Source organism: Rattus norvegicus, chromosome 4, assembly GCF_021556685.1.
Source record: "Rattus norvegicus strain SHRSP/BbbUtx chromosome 4, alternate assembly SHRSP_T2T, whole genome shotgun sequence".
Classification (NCBI taxonomy): domain Eukaryota; kingdom Metazoa; phylum Chordata; class Mammalia; order Rodentia; family Muridae; genus Rattus; species Rattus norvegicus.
Window position 1 is genome coordinate 155,669,735 of NC_141537.1, and position 23,353 is coordinate 155,693,087.

Genomic DNA, 23,353 nt, shown 5'->3' on the forward strand with positions numbered 1-23,353 from the left:
GGTTTCCAGGCCAACATCCCCCAACCCCTCTCCCTCCCCTTTTATGTGGGTGTTCCCCTCCCCATCCTCCCCCCATTACCGCCCTCCCCCCAACAATCATGTTCACTGGGGATTCAGTCTTTGCAGGACCAAGGGCTTCCCCTTCCACTGGTGCTCTTACTAGGCTATTCATTGCTACCTATGCAGTTGGCGCCCAGGGTCAGTCCATGTATAGCCTTTGGGTAGTGGCTTAGTCCCTGGAAGCTCTGGTTGGTTGGCATTGTTCATATGGGGTCTCAAGCCCCCTCAAGCTCTTTCAGTCCTTTCTCTGATTCCCTCAACGGGGATCCCGTTCTCAGCTCAGCGGTTTGCTGCTGGCATTCGCCTATGCATCTCTGCCCCAGTTTTTTTTTTTTTTTTTTTTTTTTTTTTTTTTTTGGTTCTTTTTTTCGGAGCTGGGGACCGAACCCAGGGCCTTGCGCTTCCTAGGTAAGCGCTCTACCACTGAGCTAAATCCCCAGCCCCTCTGCCCCAGTTTTTATTGTCTCTGTTTTCCCCTCATGTTTCCCGTTTTGCCCTTCATGGCACTGGTGGTACTGCTATTCTCCTCTAGAATTGTTCCCACACTGTACCACCCTCTGTGATCCACTTGTATTTCCCTGGTTTCTGTGGTTACTTCAGGTTATATACTTATATTTGAAGATTCAGAGAGAGGGACCACAAGTAAGAGGATCTTACAGTGTTTGTCTTTCTGGGTCTGGTTACCTTACTCAATGTAATGTTTCTAGTTCTTTTCATTTAGCTGCAAATTTTATGATTCCATTTTTTTTAACAACTGAATAGCATTCCATTGTGTATATGAACATTTTCATTATCCATTCATCAGTTGAAGGATATTTAGGTTGTTGCTATTTCCTAGGTATTGTGAATAGAGCAGCAGTGAACATGGCTGAGCAAATTACTGCAGAAAGAATGTTAAGTCCTTTAGCCATAGGCCAAATAATGGTGCACCTAGGTCATAAGGAAGAATTATTTTCAGCTTTTTAAGAATTCTCAAACTGATTTCCAGAATGTCTGGACTGTGCAGTCCCACCAGCTGTGAATTGAGGGTTCTCCTTTTCCCATATCCTTGTCAGTGTTTGTGGTCAGTTGTTTTTTGTTTCTAATATGATGAGTGTTTGCCTGCATGTGTGTATATGCACCACATCCATGCAGTACTGATGGAGGACAAAAGTCTTTTGATTCCTTGTAACCAGAGATACAAATAGTTGTGAGCAATGTGGGTGTTGGAAACTGAATCTGGGTCCTCTGGAAGAACAGTCAGTGCTCTTAACCACTGGGCCATCTCTCCGGCCTCAGTTGTTGTTGTTGTTGTTTGTTTGTTTTTGTTTTTGGTTGTTTTTTTTTATCTTAGCCATTATGACTAGGGTAAGATTTGATTTCATTTGGGGTGTGGGGGTGCATCTCCTATGTGTGCATATGTGTTTTTGCCTGTGCGCCACGTGCTTGCCTGATACCCACAGAGGCCAAAGATAAACTTGTGAGCCACCATGTGGATGATAGGAACTGAACTCATTGAGAGGAGTAAGTGCTTTTGATCACTAGGCTGTTTCCAGCCCCCGTTATTATTTTCTTCTTCCTCTTCCTCCTCCTCCTCCTCCTCTTCCTCCTCTTCCTCTTCTTCTTCTTCATTTCTTATATTTGAGTATATTGTCACTGTCCTCAGACACACCAGAAGAGGGCATCAGATCCCATTACAGATGGCTGTGAGCCACCATGTGGTTACTGGGTATTGAACTCAGGACCTCTAGAAGAGCAGTCGGTGTTCTTAACCACTGAGCCATCTCTCCAGCCCTCTTTTTCTTTTTTTGTTAAAGACAGATTCTTACTCTGTAGCACAACCCTGGCAATCCTCTTGCCTTGGCCTTTCAAGTTCTCAGATTACAAATGTAAGTCACCTAGCTGTAGTATTAATGAATTTTTACTTAATTTTTTATACGTATATGTGTGTGAATGTAATCATCTACTTCCATGATGCATGTTGAAGTCAGAGTACTCTCAGAAGTTGGTCCTCTCTTGCTACCTTATGGAATGTGGACATTGAATTCAATGAGTCACGGCTTCATGCAAGCAATTCTGCCTACTGAGCCATCTAGCTGGCCCTCTGATATTATTTTAAATAAGAAAATAAAACCCACTGTTTTGTTTTTCATCCAAGTTGTGTGATTCTAGACTCTCAGATTGGATTGCTGTGTCTTCTCTCTTATTTTTTGAAATGTTGTTTTTGGGTTTAACTTTTGACCTTTCTTAAATTAATCTTTTGAGTAGTTTCCATTGATAGGATTATATATCTTGGTTTGTTTGTTTTTTTTTTTTTTCTTCCTTTTTTTAAAAGACACAGTCTCGGGGCTGGGGATTTAGCTCAGTGGTAGAGCGCTTACCTAGGAAGCGCAAGGCCCTGGGTTCGGTCCCCAGCTCCGAAAAAAAAAGAACCAAAAAAAAAAGACACAGTCTCACCATTGAGTCCTGAGTGTCCTGAAGTTCAGAGAGCGCCATCAGCTTCTCTCTTCTGAGTGCTGAGATTAAAAGAGTGCCACTATGCCTAATTTTTAATTTTTTTAAGCCTCTTTTATTTTGAGGTAAGATCTGACCTGATAATATAAATTATATTCTAGGGTGTCGTGATGTCAGAAGAAGAAGTCTTCGAACTTGTTCCTGATGATGAGCGGCAGTGTTCAGCATGCAGAACCACATGTTTTCTCTCAGCTCTCACATGCTCCTGTAATCCAGAGCGACTTGTATGTTTGTATCATCCAACTGATTTGTGCTCCTGCCCCATGCAGAACAAATGTCTTAGGTATTTAAAAGTCACTGCTTTTTTTTTTTTTTTTTTTTTTTTTGTGGTGGGGTCTTTCTGTAATCCTGGCTTGCGTAGAGCTCACTATGTAGATTAGGCTGGCCTTGAACTCAGAGATCCTCCTGCCTTTGCCTCCTGAGTGTTGTTCTAAGAGCAGTCTTGTATTATTTGTTAAGAAAACCACCTTAATGTTGTTCTTTGCTTTCTTTCCTGTTCCTAAACAAATAACTTTTCATTGACTATTTAGCTTTCAAATTAGGGATCCATCCTTTAAAATTAGCCCTAACCAGCCTAACTATAATTAGTTTCATGGAGAGTTAATGTCATAAGTTTCCCCTCCCCCCTCCTCTCTGTGTCTCTGCCTTCACATCGTGAGTTTCTTTGATATCCCCCCCCCCCCCCCATTTTCAGGTTGTTCTTTTTTTTTTTCCGGAGCTGGGGACCGAACCCAGGGCCTCGCACTTGCACTGAGCTAAATCCCCAACCCCAGGTTGTTCTATTTTGAAGCTTTTATTTCTGTTTTTTTTTTTTTTTTACTTTTTTTATTTTGTAGGTACCGATACCCACTTGAAGACCTCCCATCTCTGCTTTATGGTGTCAAAGTGAGAGCACAGTCCTATGACACTTGGGTCAATCGTGTCACAGAAGCATTATCAGCTAGCTTCAACCATAAGAAAGGTTAAGTTTCCTTCTTTATTATGAAAACCTGTCACTGTAAAAAACACTTTTTAATTGTGTGTTTTGTTCTCCATTAACAAATGGAAGGGCTAGCTCATAATGACAGAGTTGAATATACACTTAGTTTTTTCTTATCCATGTTCTTAGCAGACCTGATATAACTTAGCTTCCGAGATCAGATAGCAGGTATGGTTCTTTACAATGGCTGTAGGCTATGCCTAGTTTTAAGATTATCTTCTGTGACCAGAATGTGCTGTTTCTCTAACAGGCCTCAGTCTCATGACCTTTCTTGCTTTGGTGTCAGTGCTAAGATTATACAACAGTACCACCACAGCTAGTTTGGCTGGCTTAAAATGGAACAGATAGGGCTGGAGAGGTGGCTCAGAGGTTAAAAGCACTATCTATTCCTCCAGAGGTCCTGAGTTCAATTCCCAGTAACCATATGGTGACTCACAACCATCTGTAATGAGATCTGGTGCCCCCTTCTGGCGTGCAGGCATACATGCAGGCAGAATAATGTATACATAATAAATAAATAAATAAATAAATAAATAAATAAATAAATAATTTTTAAAAATGGAACAGATAAGTTGTAGCAGGCATGTATGTTCTAGAGCCAAATTTAGTTTAATGACACTGAAAGACTTTCGTTTGTTTTCAAGAGAGACAAATTGGGAGAAGGGAAAGGGATGGGGGAACTAGGGATAAAGGAGACAGATCAAAATACCTTGTTTGAATAAAGTCATCCATTAGGAATAAACATCTGATCAGAAGGTTTTGCACTAGGGACTTCAAAGCTCCATTGTTTCCACTAGTATGTTAGTGAATCTCTTGAGAGAACTTTATGACCATTGTAGAGTGGCTTTTTTGTGTCTATTATATTTATCTTTACAGATTTGATTGAATTGAGAGTAATGCTGGAAGATGCTGAGGATAGGAAATACCCAGAGAATGATCTCTTTCGAAAGCTCAGGGATGCGGTAAAAGAAGCTGAGACCTGTGGTTCTGTGGCTCAGCTGCTTCTGAGCAAAAAACAAAAACACAGGTAAACCAAGAAGAGTGAAATTCTCCTCTGGATTCCTATTCTTTCCATTTTAATTGGCCTATGAGGCCCTTTGGATTTTTTTGCTCCAGTGGCCATGTTTCTTCCATCTCTAGTAACTTCCATTCTTCCTTTCCACTCCCTCCCTTTCATAAATTGTCAGAAGTTCTTTAAATTTAAGCTAGTTGGAAACTACACTAAGAAAACAGCAAAAGACCTGCTGGTTTCAATGCTGGAAATAATATTGAGGTTTATGTAGTATCTTTGGGGCAAAGACCTAGCTGTATATTCAACTTTATCTGAAGTAACCAAAAATGTAGACACATGGGTTCAAATTCACAAGGATCTACCTGCCTTTGACTTCCCAGTAGTGAGATTTAAGGCATGCACCACAACAGCTAGAAAATAAAGGTCTCTTAACAACTTGGGTCAAGATACTTAATAACAAAAGCTTTGAGGGGGCTGGAGAGATGGCTCAATGGGTAAGAGCACTGACTGCTTTGCCAGAGGTCCTGAGTTCTGTTCCCAGCAACCTCATGGTGGCTCACAACCATGTGTAATAGGGATCTGATGCCCTCTTCTGGTATGTCTGAAGAGAGCGACAGTGTACTCAGATTTGTAAAATAAATAAATTTTGGGGAAATAAGATTTGAATATGAATATTTTGAATTCAGGTTATTAGCTTTGTTTTCTATCTTTTGTTAGAACTGATTTACTTTTTAAGGAGAAGTTATATTTCTAATTTCACATTTTTCTTTCCTTCAATAAACTCGTGTTCAATTCTGCAGCACTCTTTGACTTGCTATTATTCATACATACCAGGTATACTCTTGTTTAGGGTTCCCGTTTCCTTTTCATTCAGCTTGGAGTTTTCTTCACACCACATCTTAGGTGGCTTGCTCACTTCTTTCTCTTTCTGTCCTTCCTTCCTATTTTATAAATGTTTTTTGTGGTATTATTTTATAGTTATTCAATACATTTCTTCTATCTGTGTGGCTTTTTCTGTAGTACTTCACAATGGATTTTAAGTTTTTATATTTTTAAATCTAATCAGAGACCCTTTGCTAGAAACATTTTCCAGCGGATATTAACTTACATTTAGGACACTGACTCTTTGGAGAGTCTGGTAAAAGCTTGACCATATTTTTCTATGTGTCAATATTATCTCATATCAGGCAGAGCTCAGACCGGTTTCAAAATAAGTGTATATGTAAAAGATTTTGGTGGACTGAAGAGATGGCTCTGTGGTTAAGAACACTGACTATTCTTCCAGAGGACCCAGGTTCAGTCCCAAGAGATCTGATGCCCTCTGTCCTCCCTGAACACTGTACTCATGTAATACACAGATACATGCAAGCAACCATCCATACACAGAAAATAAAAGTAGCTATAGTAAAACAAAACGAAATTTGGGATGTACTTAGGGGGTTAATTAGTCTAAAGCAGCTTAAAACCCAGTGTTCCCACCATGAGCCTCTTAAGACACAGGATTTCATTTCCTCAGTGAGCTTCATGTGCTTCCTTGGGAATGTACTGAATGTTTCAAATGTGTAGTAGTTACAGATTAGAAGACTGCTACTTTCTTGATAATTATCTGGGGGAGGGCTATTATTTAACACTAGAATTCTAGGATTACTAAGGGTTTAATTCATAGGAGCATAGGAGCCCCATTTGATATCAGATTGACTGTATTTTTCTATGTCTCAATATTATTTCATATCAGGCAGAGCTCAGATAGTGGGAAGACTCGGACCAAACTGACAGTAGAAGAATTGAAGGCCTTTGTCCAACAACTTGTTAGTCTTCCGTGTGTCATCAGCCAAACTCGACAAGTAAAGGTGAAACATTTCCTTTTTGTTTTGTTTATGAACTTCTGTTCCAAATTAGAATTGTATGTCTAGACTAGTGGTAGGTTCTATGTTTCCTTCATATATATGCTACCTGAGGAACCATAAGTACCTAAGGTTCCTCAGATAGCATATATACTCGATACAAGGTTAGAGATGTAAGATTTGGGATTTAGATAGACTATCTTTAGAAAGACAAGGCAGTCGCTTGACTTTTTTTTTTTTAAGTTGTTTTGCCTGCATGTATGCCTATGTACCATGTGTGTGCGGTACTCATGGAGGCCAGGAGAGCGCATCAGATATCCTGGAACTGCAGTTAAAGGACATTTTATCTACTGCGTACATGCTAGGAATCACACTTGGGTCCTCTGGAAGGGCAGCCAGTGCTAATGCTTAACCACTGAACAACATTTCTCCAACCCCTTGGCCTTTATTCCATTTAAAAATCCTGGGCTGGGGATTTAGCTCAGTGGTAGAGCGCTTACCTAGGAAGCGCAAGGCCCTGGGTTCGGTCCCCAGCTCCGAAAAAAAGAATCAAAAAAAAAAAAAAAAAAAAAAATCCTGAACTATGAGTACTGTAGAATTATTCTTCTCTGCTAATTTTGAGTCAAAGTTCTGTGTAACACAAGTGTATTTTAAGTGCAGTGTACATGAAAGAACCAAAAGTATAATGGTAAGTTAATAACAATGCATGAGATTTTAAAATCAGGGCTCTGACATTCCTAGGACTATTATTATTTTATGATCATATAAAAATCATAAAGGTGTCCAGACAGTGGTTGCACATGCCGTTAAAGCAAAACAAAACAGAAAACTGGCAAAGGTGTATGTCAAGTGGTTACTTTGCATAGTTAGTAATTTTGGTAGGCTTTCTTTATTAAGTCATCAATTTGTAATATCTTAGTATCAGTTACATTCTTGTTTTATTGCATTTTGTTAGCTGCCTGTTTCAGAAACAGGTTTTTTTATAAGACTACTTATGACACAATTCGTGTCTCTTTTCTGCTTTTTCTCCCTTTTTAAAACAAGTTTATTTATGTATTCTTGTTCTTAGCTTGACTAATAAGTGTTGGAATATATCAGCAAATATACCCCTTTCTTTAGGTGTACCTTCTCCTTATAACTTCTTATTTGTCTGGTTTCAGTAAGTATCACCTATATCATGTTGATTTTCAAATGTCTAGCTCTGAAAATTTTCCTTTCCATTTTTCTTTCCTACAGACCCTATGTTCTGATGCATACTCTTTATTTCTGTAGGCAGACTAAAAAGCATCATAAAAGCCTTCTAATGAATCAAAATACTTGTTCCCTTTGTTTCCGGTGTAACTTACATTATTAGCTTCAAACTATATCCCACAGTAAACCTCTTATTTCTCTTACTTAAAGTTTGTTCTGTGCCACATCTTCGTGTGTGGTGGAGAGGAGGGGAGGTATTTTATTTATGTGTGTGGTGTTTTGTCTGTATATATGTCTGTAGACCACTTGCATGTGTACTGCCCAAGGAGTCTAAAAGAGGACATCTGATTCCCTGAAACTGGAGTTAGAAATGATTGTAAATTTCCCTATGTATTTTGGAATCCAAACCTGAGTCCTCTGGAAGAACAGCCAGTAGTCAGTGCTCTTAGCAGCTGAGCCATCTCTGACCCTCTACAATACCTCTCACTTACATGCCTTTCTCTCTTCCTCTGTGGTGTTAATGGCCATCTTAAATATAATTCAAATTAGACTCCTTTTTTATGATTAAAATTCTCTTGTGGGTCTTCAGAGTTGCCAAATGAAATCATTTTTGTTTCGTTTTATTTTCAATACAGGGTTCTTCTGTATAGTCCTAGGTGTTCTGGAACTTGCTCTGTAGATCAGGCTGGCCTCTGCCTCCTGAGTGCTGGGTTTAAAGGCATGTGCCATTACTGCCTGGCTTAAAATGAAATTTTAACTTGCTCTAGTCTGTAAGACATTATCTCACCCATCTTCTGCTTATTTAGGTTTGTTACTTGTACTTTACTCACTTGTAGCAATATATTGAGCTCAACATCTCTAGAGTCATGTGTTTAGTGGCTCTGGGGGGCTGTATGTAGTTCAGTTAGAATGCATTAATATAACATGCCAGAAGCCCTGATGTCCAATATCAGATTAATAAAAAACAAAAACATGGCAATAAACATCTATAACCCATTGCTCAGTAGATAAAGATAGGAGGATCAGAAAAGTTCAGAGTCCTATTTACCTACACAGTGAGCTTGAGATCAGCCTAGAACACATGAAAACCTGCCTGCCTCTACACAAGGAGTAGGGCGCTGGTTAGTGTTTGCCAGGCTTGGACAATTCCACCACATTCCCATCCCACTGTTGTTTCATTTAATCTTTACTTTCCCTTTCCCTCCCTCCCTCCCCTCCTCCCTCTCCCTCTCCCTCTCCCTCTCCCATCCTTCCTCCCTCCCTTCTTTCCCTCCTCCTGAATGTATGATATGCCCACACTTACACATGTATATTCATATGTGAACACATTGATTGGTACAGGTGCATGCATATGTGAAGGCCAGTGGTGTCTTGTTCAACCGTTCTCTATTTAATGAGGTGGGGTCTCTCCCAGCTTTACTGACTGAGGCAGGGTTTATTGCTGAACCTGGAGCTCACCTATTCAGCTAGTCCAGCTTGCCCTAGAGCTTCCCTTTCTGTGGCTCCAAGTCCTGGGATCACAAGCAGGCCACCATTCCTGCCCCATCTTGTGTGAATCCTCACATTTATACAGCAAGCGTTTTATCTACGGAGCCATTGTCTTCCTAATCCTTTGTTTTAGTTTTGGTTCACTCTCATCTATGGTTACTGCTGCTAACTAATATGCCTTTTTTCACCTTTGGTCATTCTCTGTTAGGTTGTCCTGTTTTACATTTAGGATGTGGAACATTAATTGAAAGAATTTTATTTAGATACTTACTATCTACTCGTATTAGAATATATGGGGGTCTATCAAGGTGGCTCAGTGGGTAGAGGGGGCTCACCACCAGGCCAAATGAGTCCTTTCCTGATATCTGCATAGTCTGTGGTGAGCACCACTCCCACAAGTTGTCTTCTGACTTTGGCACAGTCCCTTCCTCCCATCTCCAAGAAAGAAAGAATAAAGGACATAAGCTGGTTCTTTGACTGCAAAAGACTTTAAGGAAACCATCTTGCTCTATGCTTTATGCTATAGAAATGACTGTGTCTAAGTTTAGTCAGCATTTAATATTTATTGAATGAGTCAATTGTACTTTCCTTGCCATAAGAAGACATGTTTTATTGATTTAGCCATAATTTTTAATTGAAGAGATGGAGGCTGGAGTGGTGGCTTAACAGTACAGAGTTCTGCTTGCTCTTCCTGAGGACCCAGATGTGGGCCCAGCACTGACATGGCTGCTTATGACCATTTTTTTTTTTCTTTTTTTAAAGATTTATTTATTATATATGAGTACACTGTAGCTGTCTTCAGGCACACCAGAAGAGGGCATCAGATCCACCATGTGGTTGCTGGGATTTGAACTCAGGACCTCTGGAAGAGCAGTCAATGCTCTTAACCACTGAGCCATCTCTCCAGTCCACTTCTGACCATTCTTAACTCCATTTCCAGGAATCTGAAACCTTCTTCTCCCCTCTCAGGGCACCAGGCACTCACACATATATGTGATACATAAACACACATATAGGTAGAACACTCATGTACGTAAATAATAAATCCTTTTAAAGGGGAGTGTAGAAAGAAATTAATTATGGGGTAACATACTAAGATTTTCAGATGTCTGAATATCCTTTGCTATTCTGGTTAAGACTGTAGGAAGGCCTAGAATTGACACTGCCTGAACTAGTTCTAGTACTTGTTCTTTTATTTTTTTAGTAGTAATGTTGAAGATTGGGGATCAAACTCCAGGCCTTGTATATATTAGGCAAATACTCTATAACTAGCTGTACTGTCAAACAAAATCTGTTGTTTATTTTTGTTTTGTTTTATTTTTTACCTTCTCAGAATCTGCTGGATGATGTAGAAGAATTTCATGAACGTGCCCAGGAGGCCATGATGGATGAAACTCCAGATTCTTCCAAACTCCAAGTGTTAATAGACATGGGCTCTAGTCTCTATGTGGAACTACCTGAATTGCCCCGACTAAAGCAAGAGCTACAGCAGGCTCGGTGGCTGGATGAAGTAAGACTGACTCTATCAGACCCACAACAAGTCACTTTGGATGTCATGAAGAAATTGATTGACTCTGGGGTAGGCTTGGCACCTCACCATGCTGTGGAAAAGGCAATGGCTGAACTACAGGAACTTCTTACAGTCTCTGAACGATGGGAAGAGAAGGCGAAGGTCTGCCTGCAGGCAAGGTGAACACATTTTGGTGACAGTTGTCTCTTTAATAACTTAGGTCAAGGGGTAGAGAGATGGCTCAGTGCCAAGAGCACTGCTTACTCTTCCAGGAGACTTGGGGTCAAGTGTCAGCAGAAGATAGCACACCTATTTGTAACTTCAGTCCCAGAGGATCTGATACTCTCTTTTGGCCTCCATCACTCCAGGCACACACGCAAGGACATATACGCAAGAGAGAATGCCAATACTAAGTAAGAGAATAGAGTGAGGTGGAGAGCATAAAGCCTGGTTCATTTACATTATTTGTCTTGTGCCTTTTGACACAAGTTATGCTTACTCACACTCCATCTGCTCCCTGCATCTGCCATACTATCTCCAATCCCAAGCTGAAACTGCCAACTTAAAAACAAACTTTCGGGGCTGGGGATTTAGCTCAGTGGTAGAGTGCTTACCTAGGAAGCGCAAGGCCCTGGGTTCGGTCCCCAGCTCCGAAAAAAAGAACCAAAAAAAAAAAAAAAAAAAAAACCAAACTTTCTCCATACTTTTTTCATTTTCATTAGATAATGTACTTGTTTAGAGCCTTGGTTAAAGCACTTTCAAGTCTCTAGGCAGAATTATTTACTATTGCCTGTGGCTATGAGCCTGAAATAATTTGTTGCTAGTTCTCAGTACCATTGTGATTCTTGGGTTTGGTGAGTGAGGTAAGGGCTTTGCTTTGTTCATCAGGGGATGAGTAGGTGTTAATGAGTGTAGTTGAAGAAAAGTATGTGGTCAGCATGAATGGGCTCCTGTTCTCTTGCTCCCATGCCCATCTCTGATCGTTGGGTGTGTTTTAGAGAGGTAGAGTGGAAGCAGTCTAGGACTAAGTAGTAAAAGAGCCTGACGCCAAGACTCATTCTGAATCTACCCCAGGCGTGTCATGTACTGTAATCGGTTATTTTATGAGAAATATAATAGGGTTTTTTGTCTGTAAAATAGAAATAAAGATGGCAGCTGCTTTGTTTGCCTTGTAGGATTGTGATAAAAATTAAATGAGTTCATGAATATGAGTTTCTTATACATTGGAAAATGCTATTTTAATTCTTTTAGTAATTGTACTTTTATTTAGTATCTTACTGTTTTATTGTTCATTTAGACCACGGCACAGTATGGCAAATTTAGAAAATATTGTAAATGAAGCCAAGAACATTCCAGCCTTTCTACCCAATGTGTTGTCCTTAAAAGAAGCCTTACAAAAGGCTCGTGAATGGACAGCTAAAGTGGAAGCTATTCAGGTAAAGAAACGTTCAGATTAGCCTACCTATCAGGTAATACCTTCTCATAAACCTTATTACTTCATTAGAATATGAATAATAAAGTAATAGTACTGCTATTCTTTCCTCTGATTTTAAAATTCAGAATAAATACTAAATATTTAAAGGTTACTAGCTTTGATTAAGAAAGTTGATAGAGTTAGATAATCAGGTTTTCAGAGAAAGGGGCAGTTATATTTTCTAATTATTTCAGTTTTTACTCTTTTTGTGGAGGGCTGTTGTTTTTTGAGACAGTCTCACTGTGTAGCTCTGCTTGGTCTGAAACTCATAACAGAGTTGAACTACATTCAGTTTTTTTAATAAGAAATAGTTTTCTTGTCTGTAAAATAGAAATAAAGATGGCAGCCTCTTTGCCTTGTGGGAGTGTGATAAGAATTAAATGAGTTCATGAATATGAGTTTCTTACACACTGGAAACTGGTCTGAAATTACTGCATAGTCCAGTCTAGCCTCCAGTTCACAGAAATCTAACTGCTTCTGCTACCTTAGTACTGGGGTTAAAGTCACGTACCACCACTTCTGAATTAACGTCCTTGATGATTTTTAAGAACTGTCTGTCAGTCCTTCCTTTGGTAGAATACTAACTTGGAGGCTCTGAGTGAATAGGTTCTTTTTCTAGGACAACTAACTCTTCAGGTTACATGACTTCTAGATTTACCCAGAAGATACTCTGTAGTCAAGGGATCATAGTTGGGCACCAGCAGAAGTAAGAACAAATATATTATTTGTTGACCCTTTTGATATCTGAGCATTTTTACCTGTATGTTTAAGCTAACTCTTCTTATCCTACTACCATAGTGATTTTTGCCATTAGTGTTTCATAATAGCACAATATATTATTATTTAAAATCATTGTTTATTTATATGTAGTTGTGCCGGAATGTATGTTTGTGTACCACATGCATGCACAAGCCCAGAAAAACTAGAGGAGGGTTTTGGATTTCCTGGAACTGGAATTATATGTTGTAAGATGTCATGTGGGTGTTGTGAACTGATCCTGGGTCTTATGCATGAACAAAAAGTTCTTAACTCTCCAATATCTATTCTCTATATTAATTGTAAAGAACTGACAGAATTATTTGGGCATTTTTTGAAACGCTGTTTCATATAACCCAAGCTGGCGTCAAGCTGTAGCTAAAGCAGGCCTTGCACTCTGAATTGACCTCCTGTCTTCTGAGTGCTTGGATCATACCCACACACCAGCAAAACCTCATAGATTTCTTGTCTTTATTTTCCCAGATGTGTCAGTGTATCTTTCTGAATAAAATTTCAAGCAACCATATCAGTTACTACATGAGAAAAAACCTTTTCCTAGAATGTAGTATAATGGTTCTAAAAACTGAAGTGATTGCATAACATGAAAATACTGAAATGCCTTGCTTTTAGGAGGAAAGTCATCACTCCTAGGTTTCATTGTATAGCTTAGCAGGAATGGCTATCCAGTCTAATGGCTTTTAATCTTATGTCCATAGAAATTAAACTTAGGTCATAATGGTAAAATAGATTTCTACACTGCAAAAAAAGATGTTCTCTCATTCTCCGTGATATTCTTTATAGGGCCTGAAGCAATGGCTCAGAAGTTAAGGGGCTTACTGCTTTTGTAGAGGACCTGGGTTCAGTTCCCAGCACTCATGTGGGAACTCACAACATCTGTAACTCCAGTTACAGGGGCTCCAACACCTTTGGCCTCTGTAGGCACCACACATACTACACACTCATATTGGCAAGACAGTTTCATGAAATCTTTAAAAAGTATTTACTTGCGGGGCTGGGGATTTAGCTCAGTGGTAGAGCACTTACCTAGGAAGCGCAAGGCCCTGGGTTCGGTCCCCAGCTCCGAAAAAAAGAACCAAAAAAAAAGTATTTAGTTGCTTCTAGTAGCAAATTCATTCTTCATTTCTAATTTCATTTATATATTTCCAATCTTCGGCTTGTTGTTTGAAGTATTTTTTTTATCTTACTGGTTTCCTTATTAATTTATGAACATTTTGGTAATTTTTTCATTAAAAAATGAATTTCTTGCTAGGTGGTACTAGCATACATCTTATCCCAGAACTTAGGAGACAGAAGCAAGTGGATCTCTGTGAGTTCAAGGCAGCATGGTCTACAGTTAACAGTTAATTCCAGGACATCAAGGCTATGCAGAGAATCGGGGGGGGGGAGGGGGGGGGGTTTCGGCACACGACAGTGCGGTGAAGATGGTTCAGTGATTAAGAAGTGACTGCTCTTCCAGAGGTCCTAAGTTCAATTCCCCAGCAACCACATGGTCGCTCACACCATCTGTAGTGGGATTCAATGCCTCTTCTGGTGTGTCTGAGGACAGAGACAGTGTACTTACACATATAAAATAAATAAATCTTTAAAAAACAAACAAAAAAACCCCAAAAAAGTGAATTCCTTGGGAAGCAGGTGCAAGTGGATCTCTTTGAGTATGAGGCTAGCCTGGCCTACATAGCCATTTCCAGTTCATCTAGGACTAGATAATTGAGACACTGTCTCAAAAATAAACAAACTATATTAAGTTAATTTTAACTTATAACTTTTAACAAATTTTAACTTTTTAAAACTTATTCTGTAGAAAATTTGAAGTGTAAATTCATTAAAGAGACCCAATTAGTTTATTTAAAACAGAAATTAGCAAGAATACTTATGTTCCTTAGTAGGACTACTGTCTGCCTGGTCTAAAAGGATAGGATCCATTCCCTGTTTTGAATTTAAAAAAAGTTGGCATTAACTATTTTCCTCCAAATATTTTGTCAAAGACTCCATGGAAGAATTAAAGTTGCATGGATCTCCTTTTTCTTTTTACAGAGCGGCAGCAACTATGCTTACTTGGAACAGCTTGAGAGCTTGTCTGCTAAAGGACGCCCTATCCCTGTGCGCCTGGATGCCTTGCCTCAAGTGGAGTCACAAGTAGCAGCAGCGCGAGCCTGGAGGGAGCGGACGGGGCGGACCTTCCTTAAGAAGAATTCCAGCCATACATTGTTACAGGTGAAGAGTAATTCATGTGTGTGCTTTAACATTCTCACAGCAACTGACAAACCACTCCATTCAGAGGTATTGCTGAAAGGTCCTTTTCGGTTAATTTAGTCTTCATTATAATTAATTTCTATAAGCTAGTATCAGATGTGGAATTGAAACTTGGAGTCTTAGGCAAACTCTTTTTTTCATTAATCTATTCTGTATCCAGAAAAAGCAACCAGTATATCTCTAAACCTCTGTAAGTAGACTCTGCTGAAGAATATTATCCCTCAGAGACAAATTTAATTCTTTTTATCTTAAACAGTTAAACATCTTTGACAGTTGTTAAAAAGGATACACTTTGGAATTTCAGCCTTTGTCTTTTGACAAGTTGTCCCGTGTCTGAGTCCGGTTTTTCTTAATAAAACCTGGGAAGTAGTAACTTCTGTGTACAGTTGTGAAAATTAATTAGATAATATACCAGTGGTGTGGTGGCTAAAGGAGAAGGATCACCACAAATTATAGGACAGTCTGGGCTACAGACTAAGACCTTTCCTCTTAAACATAAAGTTAAATGAATATTTACCTTGTACATGGAGAGTAGTCCATTAATGGTTACTTTTACTCTCAAGGGTTTTTTTTTTTTTTTTTTCTTTTTTCTTTTTTCCTTTTCTTTTTTTCGGAGCTGGGGACTGAACCCAGGGCCTTGCGCTTGCTAAGCAAGCGCTCTGCCACTGAGCTAAATCCCCAACGCCAAGGGGTTTAATTTTTAAACTAGAGTTCATTTTTTTAAGTATTTTTAAAATTTTGCAGGTGCTAAGTCCACGAACAGACATTGGTGTATATGGCAGTGGCAAAAACAGAAGGAAAAAAGTAAAAGAAATAATAGAAAAAGAAAAGGAGAAGGACCTAGACCTTGAACCTTTGAGTGACTTAGAAGAAGGACTGGAGGAGACAAGGGACGCAGCCATGGTGGTAAGGATCCGAGGGACAGACCTTGAATTTGCTCTCTGAATTCGAAATTTTATGAAGATGTTAGCAAGTTCTTAACTGTTTATTTACCTATCTTGTGTGTGTGTGTGTGTGTGTGTGTGTGTGTGTGTGTGTGTGTGTGTATATGTATACGTATGTCATAGTGTAGAAAGTTCACTGTTTTCCTGAGAGGTTTTTTCCCCCACTTTTTCCTTTTTCTCCCCCCCCCCCCCTTGACTGCTAGGAAATTAAAACCTTATGTATGGTGGTATTTTGCTTGTTTCTAAGCCTTTTTTTGGTACAGGATAAAAAGTGAATTACTTTGTAGGACCTCTTTGTTTTTAGATCTCAAATATTTATCATTTTTTTTTTTTGGTAAGAATATTCAAAGTCATTTTTTGGTGATCTTGAAATAATATCTTACACTGTTACTCCATGGATAAAAACTCTTAAGTATACTTTTTAAAAAGATTTGTTAATTTTATGTATATGAGTACACAGCTGCCTTAAGCCACACCAGAAGAGGGCATTGCATTCCATTACAAATTATTGTGACCTACCATATGGTTCCTGGGAATTGAACTCAGGACCTCTGGGAAAAACAGACAGTGCTTTTAACCACTGAGCCATCTCTCCAGCCCCTTAAATGAACTTCAAAATTAGACACCCACCCCACCCCACCCCACCCCCGCATACACACACACACTTTTTTCCCCCTAAAGAACAGCTTCAATTTCTAGGAAAACTGAATGAAAGACACAGGTATTTTCCATGACTTCTTCACCTATTTCTTTTTCTTATTGAACCATTTTTCTAGTCTTGACTTGGAACAGAATTGCTGAGTGAGAATTCATAGCATTTTATGGTTCTTAATACAGTATCATGGTCTCCAAAGAAGCCATCAGCTTATTGCTAACAGTTACTTTAAAAAACTGTCACAAGGTGGTGGTAGCACACGCCCTTTAATCCCTGCGCTGGGAGGTGGAGGCAAGTGAGTCTCTGAATTTAAGGCTAGCCTGGTCTACAGAGTGAGTTCCAAGATAACCGGAACTACATGGAATAACCCTGTCGCAAAATTAAAAACAACAACAAAAACAAAACAGAAAATTCCTTCTAGTATCCAGCAGTGGTGTGTGCTCAGTAAAGCACTGGCAGTGACAAGAATTGTGCTTCTTCAGGACTTACAGGTTAAGAAGAATGGAATTATTAGGGGCCTGAGAAGGAGAGAGAAAATAAAGATTAGTTTACAAAACACATAAATGAAGGGGTTTGCATACACTAAATAACTTGATAAGATTCTTTCTGTTTATAAATAATCCAAATTTGAGGCCAAAGAAAGTGATCTTCCATTAGAGAGAGCCTGCCTAGTAAGTCAGTCTTGTCAGCAAATAAAACTGGAAATTATTTTAAAATTGTTTCCAAACTACCAGGTATTTAAAAAGAAAATATGCTGGTTACTAATCTTTAAATTCTAGTTGTTCTTATTTACTGGGTTAAAATGAGTTTTACAAAATAATACTTGATCATCAGGCTGTCTTCTGCTCTGAATGAAATGGAGAGGTCTTCTACAGGAAAATAAGAATGTTTATCTGAACACAACGTGCCCTTGAGGAACGGGAAGCCATTAGTTATTGTTTATGTTGTGAATAATTGTATTTAATCCTTAAAATTGTAAAATGTGGTGGTGGCATGCCTCCAGTTTTCAGAAATCTGATATCTGGAAAATTTGTGCCACAGTTCAATTGTCTGTAAGTCCAACAGCCAGGCTTGGTACCTAGGGTGCTTGACTTCAATAAATATCCTCTTTATACTGCACCCTACATAAAGTACTAAGATGTAATGTCCACTTCACAGGTAAGAATGTTTGTATGCTGACCCACATTCCAGGAAGTTGCTGCTGTACTTTAAAGTATGGGCTGTACTTTGAAACCATGATACTAGAACTTGAAGTAACATCCCGCAGCTTGAGCATTTGCTGTTTTGTGGGTATTTTAGAATGATTTCTGTTAATTAAATGTTTGTTGTGTACAGGTGGCAGTTTTCAAAGAACGAGAACAAAAGGAGATTGAAGCCATGCATTCCCTCAGAGCAGCCAACCTAGCCAAGATGACCATTGTGGACCGCATAGAAGAAGTAAAGTTTTGTATTTGCCGCAAGACAGCGAGTGGGTTTATGCTACAGTGTGAGCTCTGCAAAGACTGGTTCCATAACGGCTGTGTTCCCCTTCCTAAGTCAGGTTCCCAGAAAAAGGGATCCAGCTGGCAAGCCAAAGACGTAAAATTCCTTTGCCCTCTCTGCATGAGATCCCGGAGGCCGAGGCTAGAGACTATTCTGTCACTCCTGGTATCCCTTCAGAAGTTGCCTGTACGATTGCCTGAAGGAGAAGCACTGCAGTGTTTGACAGAGCGTGCTATGAGTTGGCAAGATAGAGCACGACAAGCTTTAGCCACAGATGAACTGTCTTCTGCCCTGGCCAAACTCTCTGTGTTAAGCCAGCGTATGGTAGAACAAGCAGCCCGAGAAAAAACTGAAAAGATTATCAGTGCAGAACTCCAGAAAGCAGCCGCCAATCCAGACTTACAGGTCAATTCCTACTTACCTTCTTCTGTCTCAGTGTGTGACTATGAATTAAATGTATTTAGCCTGGTGACTCGGGAAAGCAACTATAACTGCAGCAGTTATGATCCATAGCATCTTCTTCCTTCTGCCTGCACAGCTTTGCTGTTTTTCCTCAGTAAAAATTCAAGTCATTTTAGTGAAATACCATCTGAAAGTATTCACCTAAGTAAAGTCTAAACTGTAGCATATTTATTTTCTGCTAACTGTTGAAGAAGTATGTTAGCTGCTTTTTAAATAAAATAGTTACATTTTGTTGCTATTAAGCATACATTAGTTACCTGTAGTTGTTTAATCTGTGTTTATCTTTGTTGTTTAGGGACACTTACCTAGTTTCCAGCAGTCTGCTTTTAACCGGGTGGTGAGCAGTGTATCCTCTTCCCCCCACCAAGCGATGGACTATGATGATGAAGAAACAGACTCTGATGAAGATATTCGAGAGACATATGGCTATGACATGAAGGTAATTATAGGGACAGGCTAAGGATACCTATCTGATAAGTTCTGTTTTTAGAACTGCTGCCATTGGTATTTAAGGTGGAAGAGAAACCTGGTCATGTATTTTTGAGTATGTTGTAATGGCAGTTTTTCAAAACTTAAAGAAAAAAACAAAAGTGAAACTTTAAAAAATATCTTACATTTGTGGTGAGGTGCCCCTGCAATGGTGATTATTATTTAATATTATAATTAATTTTAATGTCATGTTTTTAGTGTTTTATGTCAGAAGTTTTTAACCTTAAAGCTTTCATTTATAGCTTTTTTAAAGTTAGGTAATTATAATTGTGATAACTTCTCTTTGTTCTTTAGGATACAGCCAGTGTAAAGTCCTCTAGCAGTCTGGAACCCAATCTCTTTTGCGATGAAGAGATTCCTATCAAATCGGAGGAAGTGGTGACCCACATGTGGACAGCACCTTCATTCTGTGCAGAGCATGCATATTCTTCTGCTTCTAAGAGTTGTTCTCAAGGTATTAGTTACCCTTGGAAAAGGTACAATCTGGGCGAGGTGGTACATGCTTGTCATCCAAGCACTTGGAGGTATAGGCAGGGGAGCCCCAGGAGTTCAAGTTCATTGCTGACTATCGGATAGCAAGTTTGAGGCCAGCCTAGGCTACCTGAGACTCTGTCTTCATAAAAACAGAAGTGGGCCTGGGAGATTGTTCAACACCAACCATATAAGTCTAACAACCTAAGTTTGATTTTCAGAACCCTCATAAAGATGTTAGATGCAGTGACATGTGTATGTAGTCCTGGTGCTGGTGCAAGAGGTAGGGAGTGGAGACAGATTTGGCTGGGAATTCTCAGCCAGTTAGTCTGTGGTAGGTAGCACAACAGGAGAAACAACAGGTCCCTCAACAAAGACTCAAAACATTGTCTGATCTCTACATGCTGTGACATACATGTACCTGGACTCACATGCACATAACATACACACAAAATAAACAAAAAGCAAACAAAACAGAAAGCATAAGGGTGGGAGATTGAGTTGGGTGGTAGTGTTTGCCTAGTAAGTGAAAAGCCTAGGTTTGGTCCTAAACCCTGAGAAAAACAAAATAATTAATAGTTAGAAAGTAAGTTGAAACAGAAAAAGACATCATATTAATCCAGATTATGAATCCCTCTTGAATACAAACCTGGTTGTCACCTTGTGAGAGAGCTTAAAAACATTATTGTGGGGGGTTGAGGATTTAGCTCAGTGGTAGAGCGCAAGGCCCTGGGTTCGGTCCCCAGCTCTGGGGAAAAAAATAAAAACAAAAAACATTATTGTAGTTAGGAAAAGCCAAAACTTATTTTCTATCATTTTTGATGTCCTGAAAAGATAATAGAATATAGAGTCCCAAGAAGGAATGTTTTCTAAGGTCACATGATTAAGTGTCATATTTGTATGAAATCTCTGTCAGACCTTGATTTACCCTCTACTTGATCAGTACCAGCTGTCAAGGAACTCACTGATATCCATACTGGATTTGGGTATTCTTTTATCTTGTGGTTTTTATTGGTTTGTTGGGATTTTTTCTTTTGCATGCTCACGTGTGTGGTGTGTGTGTGTAAAGACAGTGTCTCATTTTAGCTTTAGCAGGCCTAATTCTCTTTGTGTAGCCTCTCTTGGCTTCAAACTTACAGTAATCCTCTTGTATCAGCTTTCTCAGTGCTAGGATTTCAAGTGTGTGCCACTGTACCTGGTTAGACTTCAGTATTGGGTTTTTGTTGTTGTTTTTGTCTTATGATTTTGTTGTTTTTTTTTTTTTTTTTTTTTTTTTTTGGTTCTTTTTTTCGGAGCTGGGGACCGAACCCAGGGCCTTGCGCTTCCTAGGCAAGCGCTCTACCACTGAGCTAAATCCCCAACCCCCTTGTTTGGTATTCTTAATTGTTAGGAACTTAATTCTTTTGGTGAATTCTTTCTCGCTGATGTTCACTTTTCTTCTACCCAGAGAAAATAAATAAAACTTGATTTCACTACTCTGGAAAATGAAGATTATTTTTTCTACGATAAACTTTTAGAAATGTTATGGATCATTATATTATTCATTAGTAACAATTTAAAAAAACCTTATTTTGTATTAAAATAATGTATCCAATTATCTGACTTTACTATAGAGAGGAGAGGCAATTTTTTTTCTAAACATTTAACTTTCATAATATGTGTATACCATTTTCATTTCTTTGCTTTGTTTCTTGATGTCTTGGGGAAAAGGTTCTAGCACTCCAAGAAAGCAGCCTCGGAAGAGCCCTTTGGTTCCCAGAAGTTTGGAGCCTCCAGTATTAGAATTGTCTCCTGGAGCAAAAGCCCAGTTGGAAGAACTCATGATGGTTGGAGACCTCCTAGAAGTGTCTCTGGATGAGACACAACACATATGGCGGATTTTGCAGGCCACACATCCACCCTCAGAGGACAGATTCTTACATATCATGGAGGTACGGGATGGCTAAGTGGGTAGTAGTTTGGCAGTCATGTTTTCTCATTTAAGCAAAAATACTTGTTTTCTTCACTGAAATTTTATGTAATAATTCTTTTATTTCTGCTAGAGAGAAGGAAAGATTAAAAAACAGTTTAGCCAAGTATCATGGTGCAGGCTTATAATCCTAAAACAAGGGAAGTAGAGGTAAGAAGATCAGGCATTCAAAACCATCCTTGGCTGCTTGAGGCTAGCCTCCACCACACAAGCTCTTTTCTCAAAAACACATAAACAAAAACAATAAAGCAGTTTAGGGGCTGGAGAGATGTTAAGATTACTCAGATGCTCCGGGTCTGGGTCAGTTACCAGCACCCACAAAGGGTGGCTCACATCCACCCATAACTTCAGCGCAAGGGGATCTGAAACCCTCCTCTACTTCAAAAGCCCCTCCACTCACGTGCATGTATACCCCACACAGAAACACACATGTACACACATAATTTAAAAAATCAGTTTTATAACAGTTGCCTTAGATAACTGGATAAATGTTGAAATTTTTAAAAGGTTGGGCTGGAGAATTTGCCTGCTGTGCAAATATGAAGACCAGAGTTTGGCACGAATATTAAAAAAGGGGGGGAGGATTCTCTTGGTGGTCTGCCTGTAACCCCAGTGGGTGGAAGCCAGAAGCCAGAATCTCTGGAGCAAACTGGCTAGCTACACTAGCCAAAGTCGTGAGCTCCATGTTCAACAAGAGACTGTACCTCAGTTTATAAAGTGGAGAGTTACTGAGGAAGACACCTTACATTAACATTGGCCTCTACACACACTGGAACTTATACATACATGTGTACATACAACACATGCACTTCCAAACATGCTTGCAGGAAAAAAAAAGGCAAGGAGGTGGTTGAGTAGAACTGGATGAGTTGGAAGACTCTACCGTCCTATACTACATGTGCATTAATGGCGAACATTTTATATTAGTGTTTTTACATCCATGATCCCCCTTTGATCATGCTAGGATTATAAGCATGAGCAATCCATTTCTGAATTTAGGGTTGTTATTATTTTCTACTCTTAGTCACCTGCACCTGCTTCCAGAGTCTTGGAGTCTTGGAGATTAACCAGTTTCTTATTTATTTTTCTTTGAGACAGGGACTTTGGAAGCCAAGTTTAGCCTCAAACTTTCTGAGTAACAAAGGATGAACTTAACCTTGTGATTTTCCTTTGTCTACCTCCCAAGTGCTGGGATTACACGAAAGCACCCCCAGCATATGGTTTTGTGTGTGCTAGGGATCAAACTCAGGGTATTCTGAGTACTCTGCCATCTGAGCTACATCCTCAGCAAGTCTGTCAGAGTTACATGTTGTCATGTAAAGAATGTTGGGGCTGGAGCGACAGCTCACCAGTTAAGAGCTTCCTGCTCTTCCAGAGGACCCAAATTCGATTCCCAGCACCCACATGACAGCTTACAACTGTCTGTAACTCCATTTCCAGGAGATTAGACAGTCTCACACAGACAAACATGCAGGCAAAACACTAATACACATAAAAATACATAAAAAATAAATAAAATCTCAGAAAAATTTAAAATGTTGGTACAGTAGCTACAGCACAAGAGCTATCATATCTTTGTTGAGTAAACAGTTGAGTTCTGTTGTGTACATTCACACTGTATGCAAATACCACAGTACATTCCTAGAACTCACTCACTCTCGTTATATGGACCACTGCCCTTGAGCTTGAAGCCACCCCATTGCAGCTGCTTCCCAAGTGCTGGGATTACAGATGTGTACCACCAGTGCCTGTTACACAACTCTAATCATCCCAAACAGGAAATCTGAACCATTAAAAAAT

General features: G+C 39.3%; 1 protein-coding gene across 2 annotated transcripts in view; it reads left to right on the forward strand.

Moving 5' to 3' along the window:
• Positions 1-23,353, forward strand: part of Kdm5a (lysine demethylase 5A) — a 78,155-nt gene that overhangs the window by 42,704 nt on the left and 12,098 nt on the right. For both annotated transcript variants that reach the window (XM_087657663.1, NM_001277177.1), the window contains 12 exon segments: positions 2,655-2,836; positions 3,390-3,514; positions 4,409-4,559; positions 6,280-6,394; positions 10,401-10,756; positions 11,875-12,013; positions 14,863-15,042; positions 15,826-15,987; positions 18,016-18,567; positions 18,920-19,063; positions 19,408-19,567; positions 21,295-21,515. In XM_087657663.1, coding sequence (XP_087513789.1) covers positions 2,655-2,836; positions 3,390-3,514; positions 4,409-4,559; positions 6,280-6,394; positions 10,401-10,756; positions 11,875-12,013; positions 14,863-15,042; positions 15,826-15,987; positions 18,016-18,567; positions 18,920-19,063; positions 19,408-19,567; positions 21,295-21,515 — 2,487 coding nt within the window.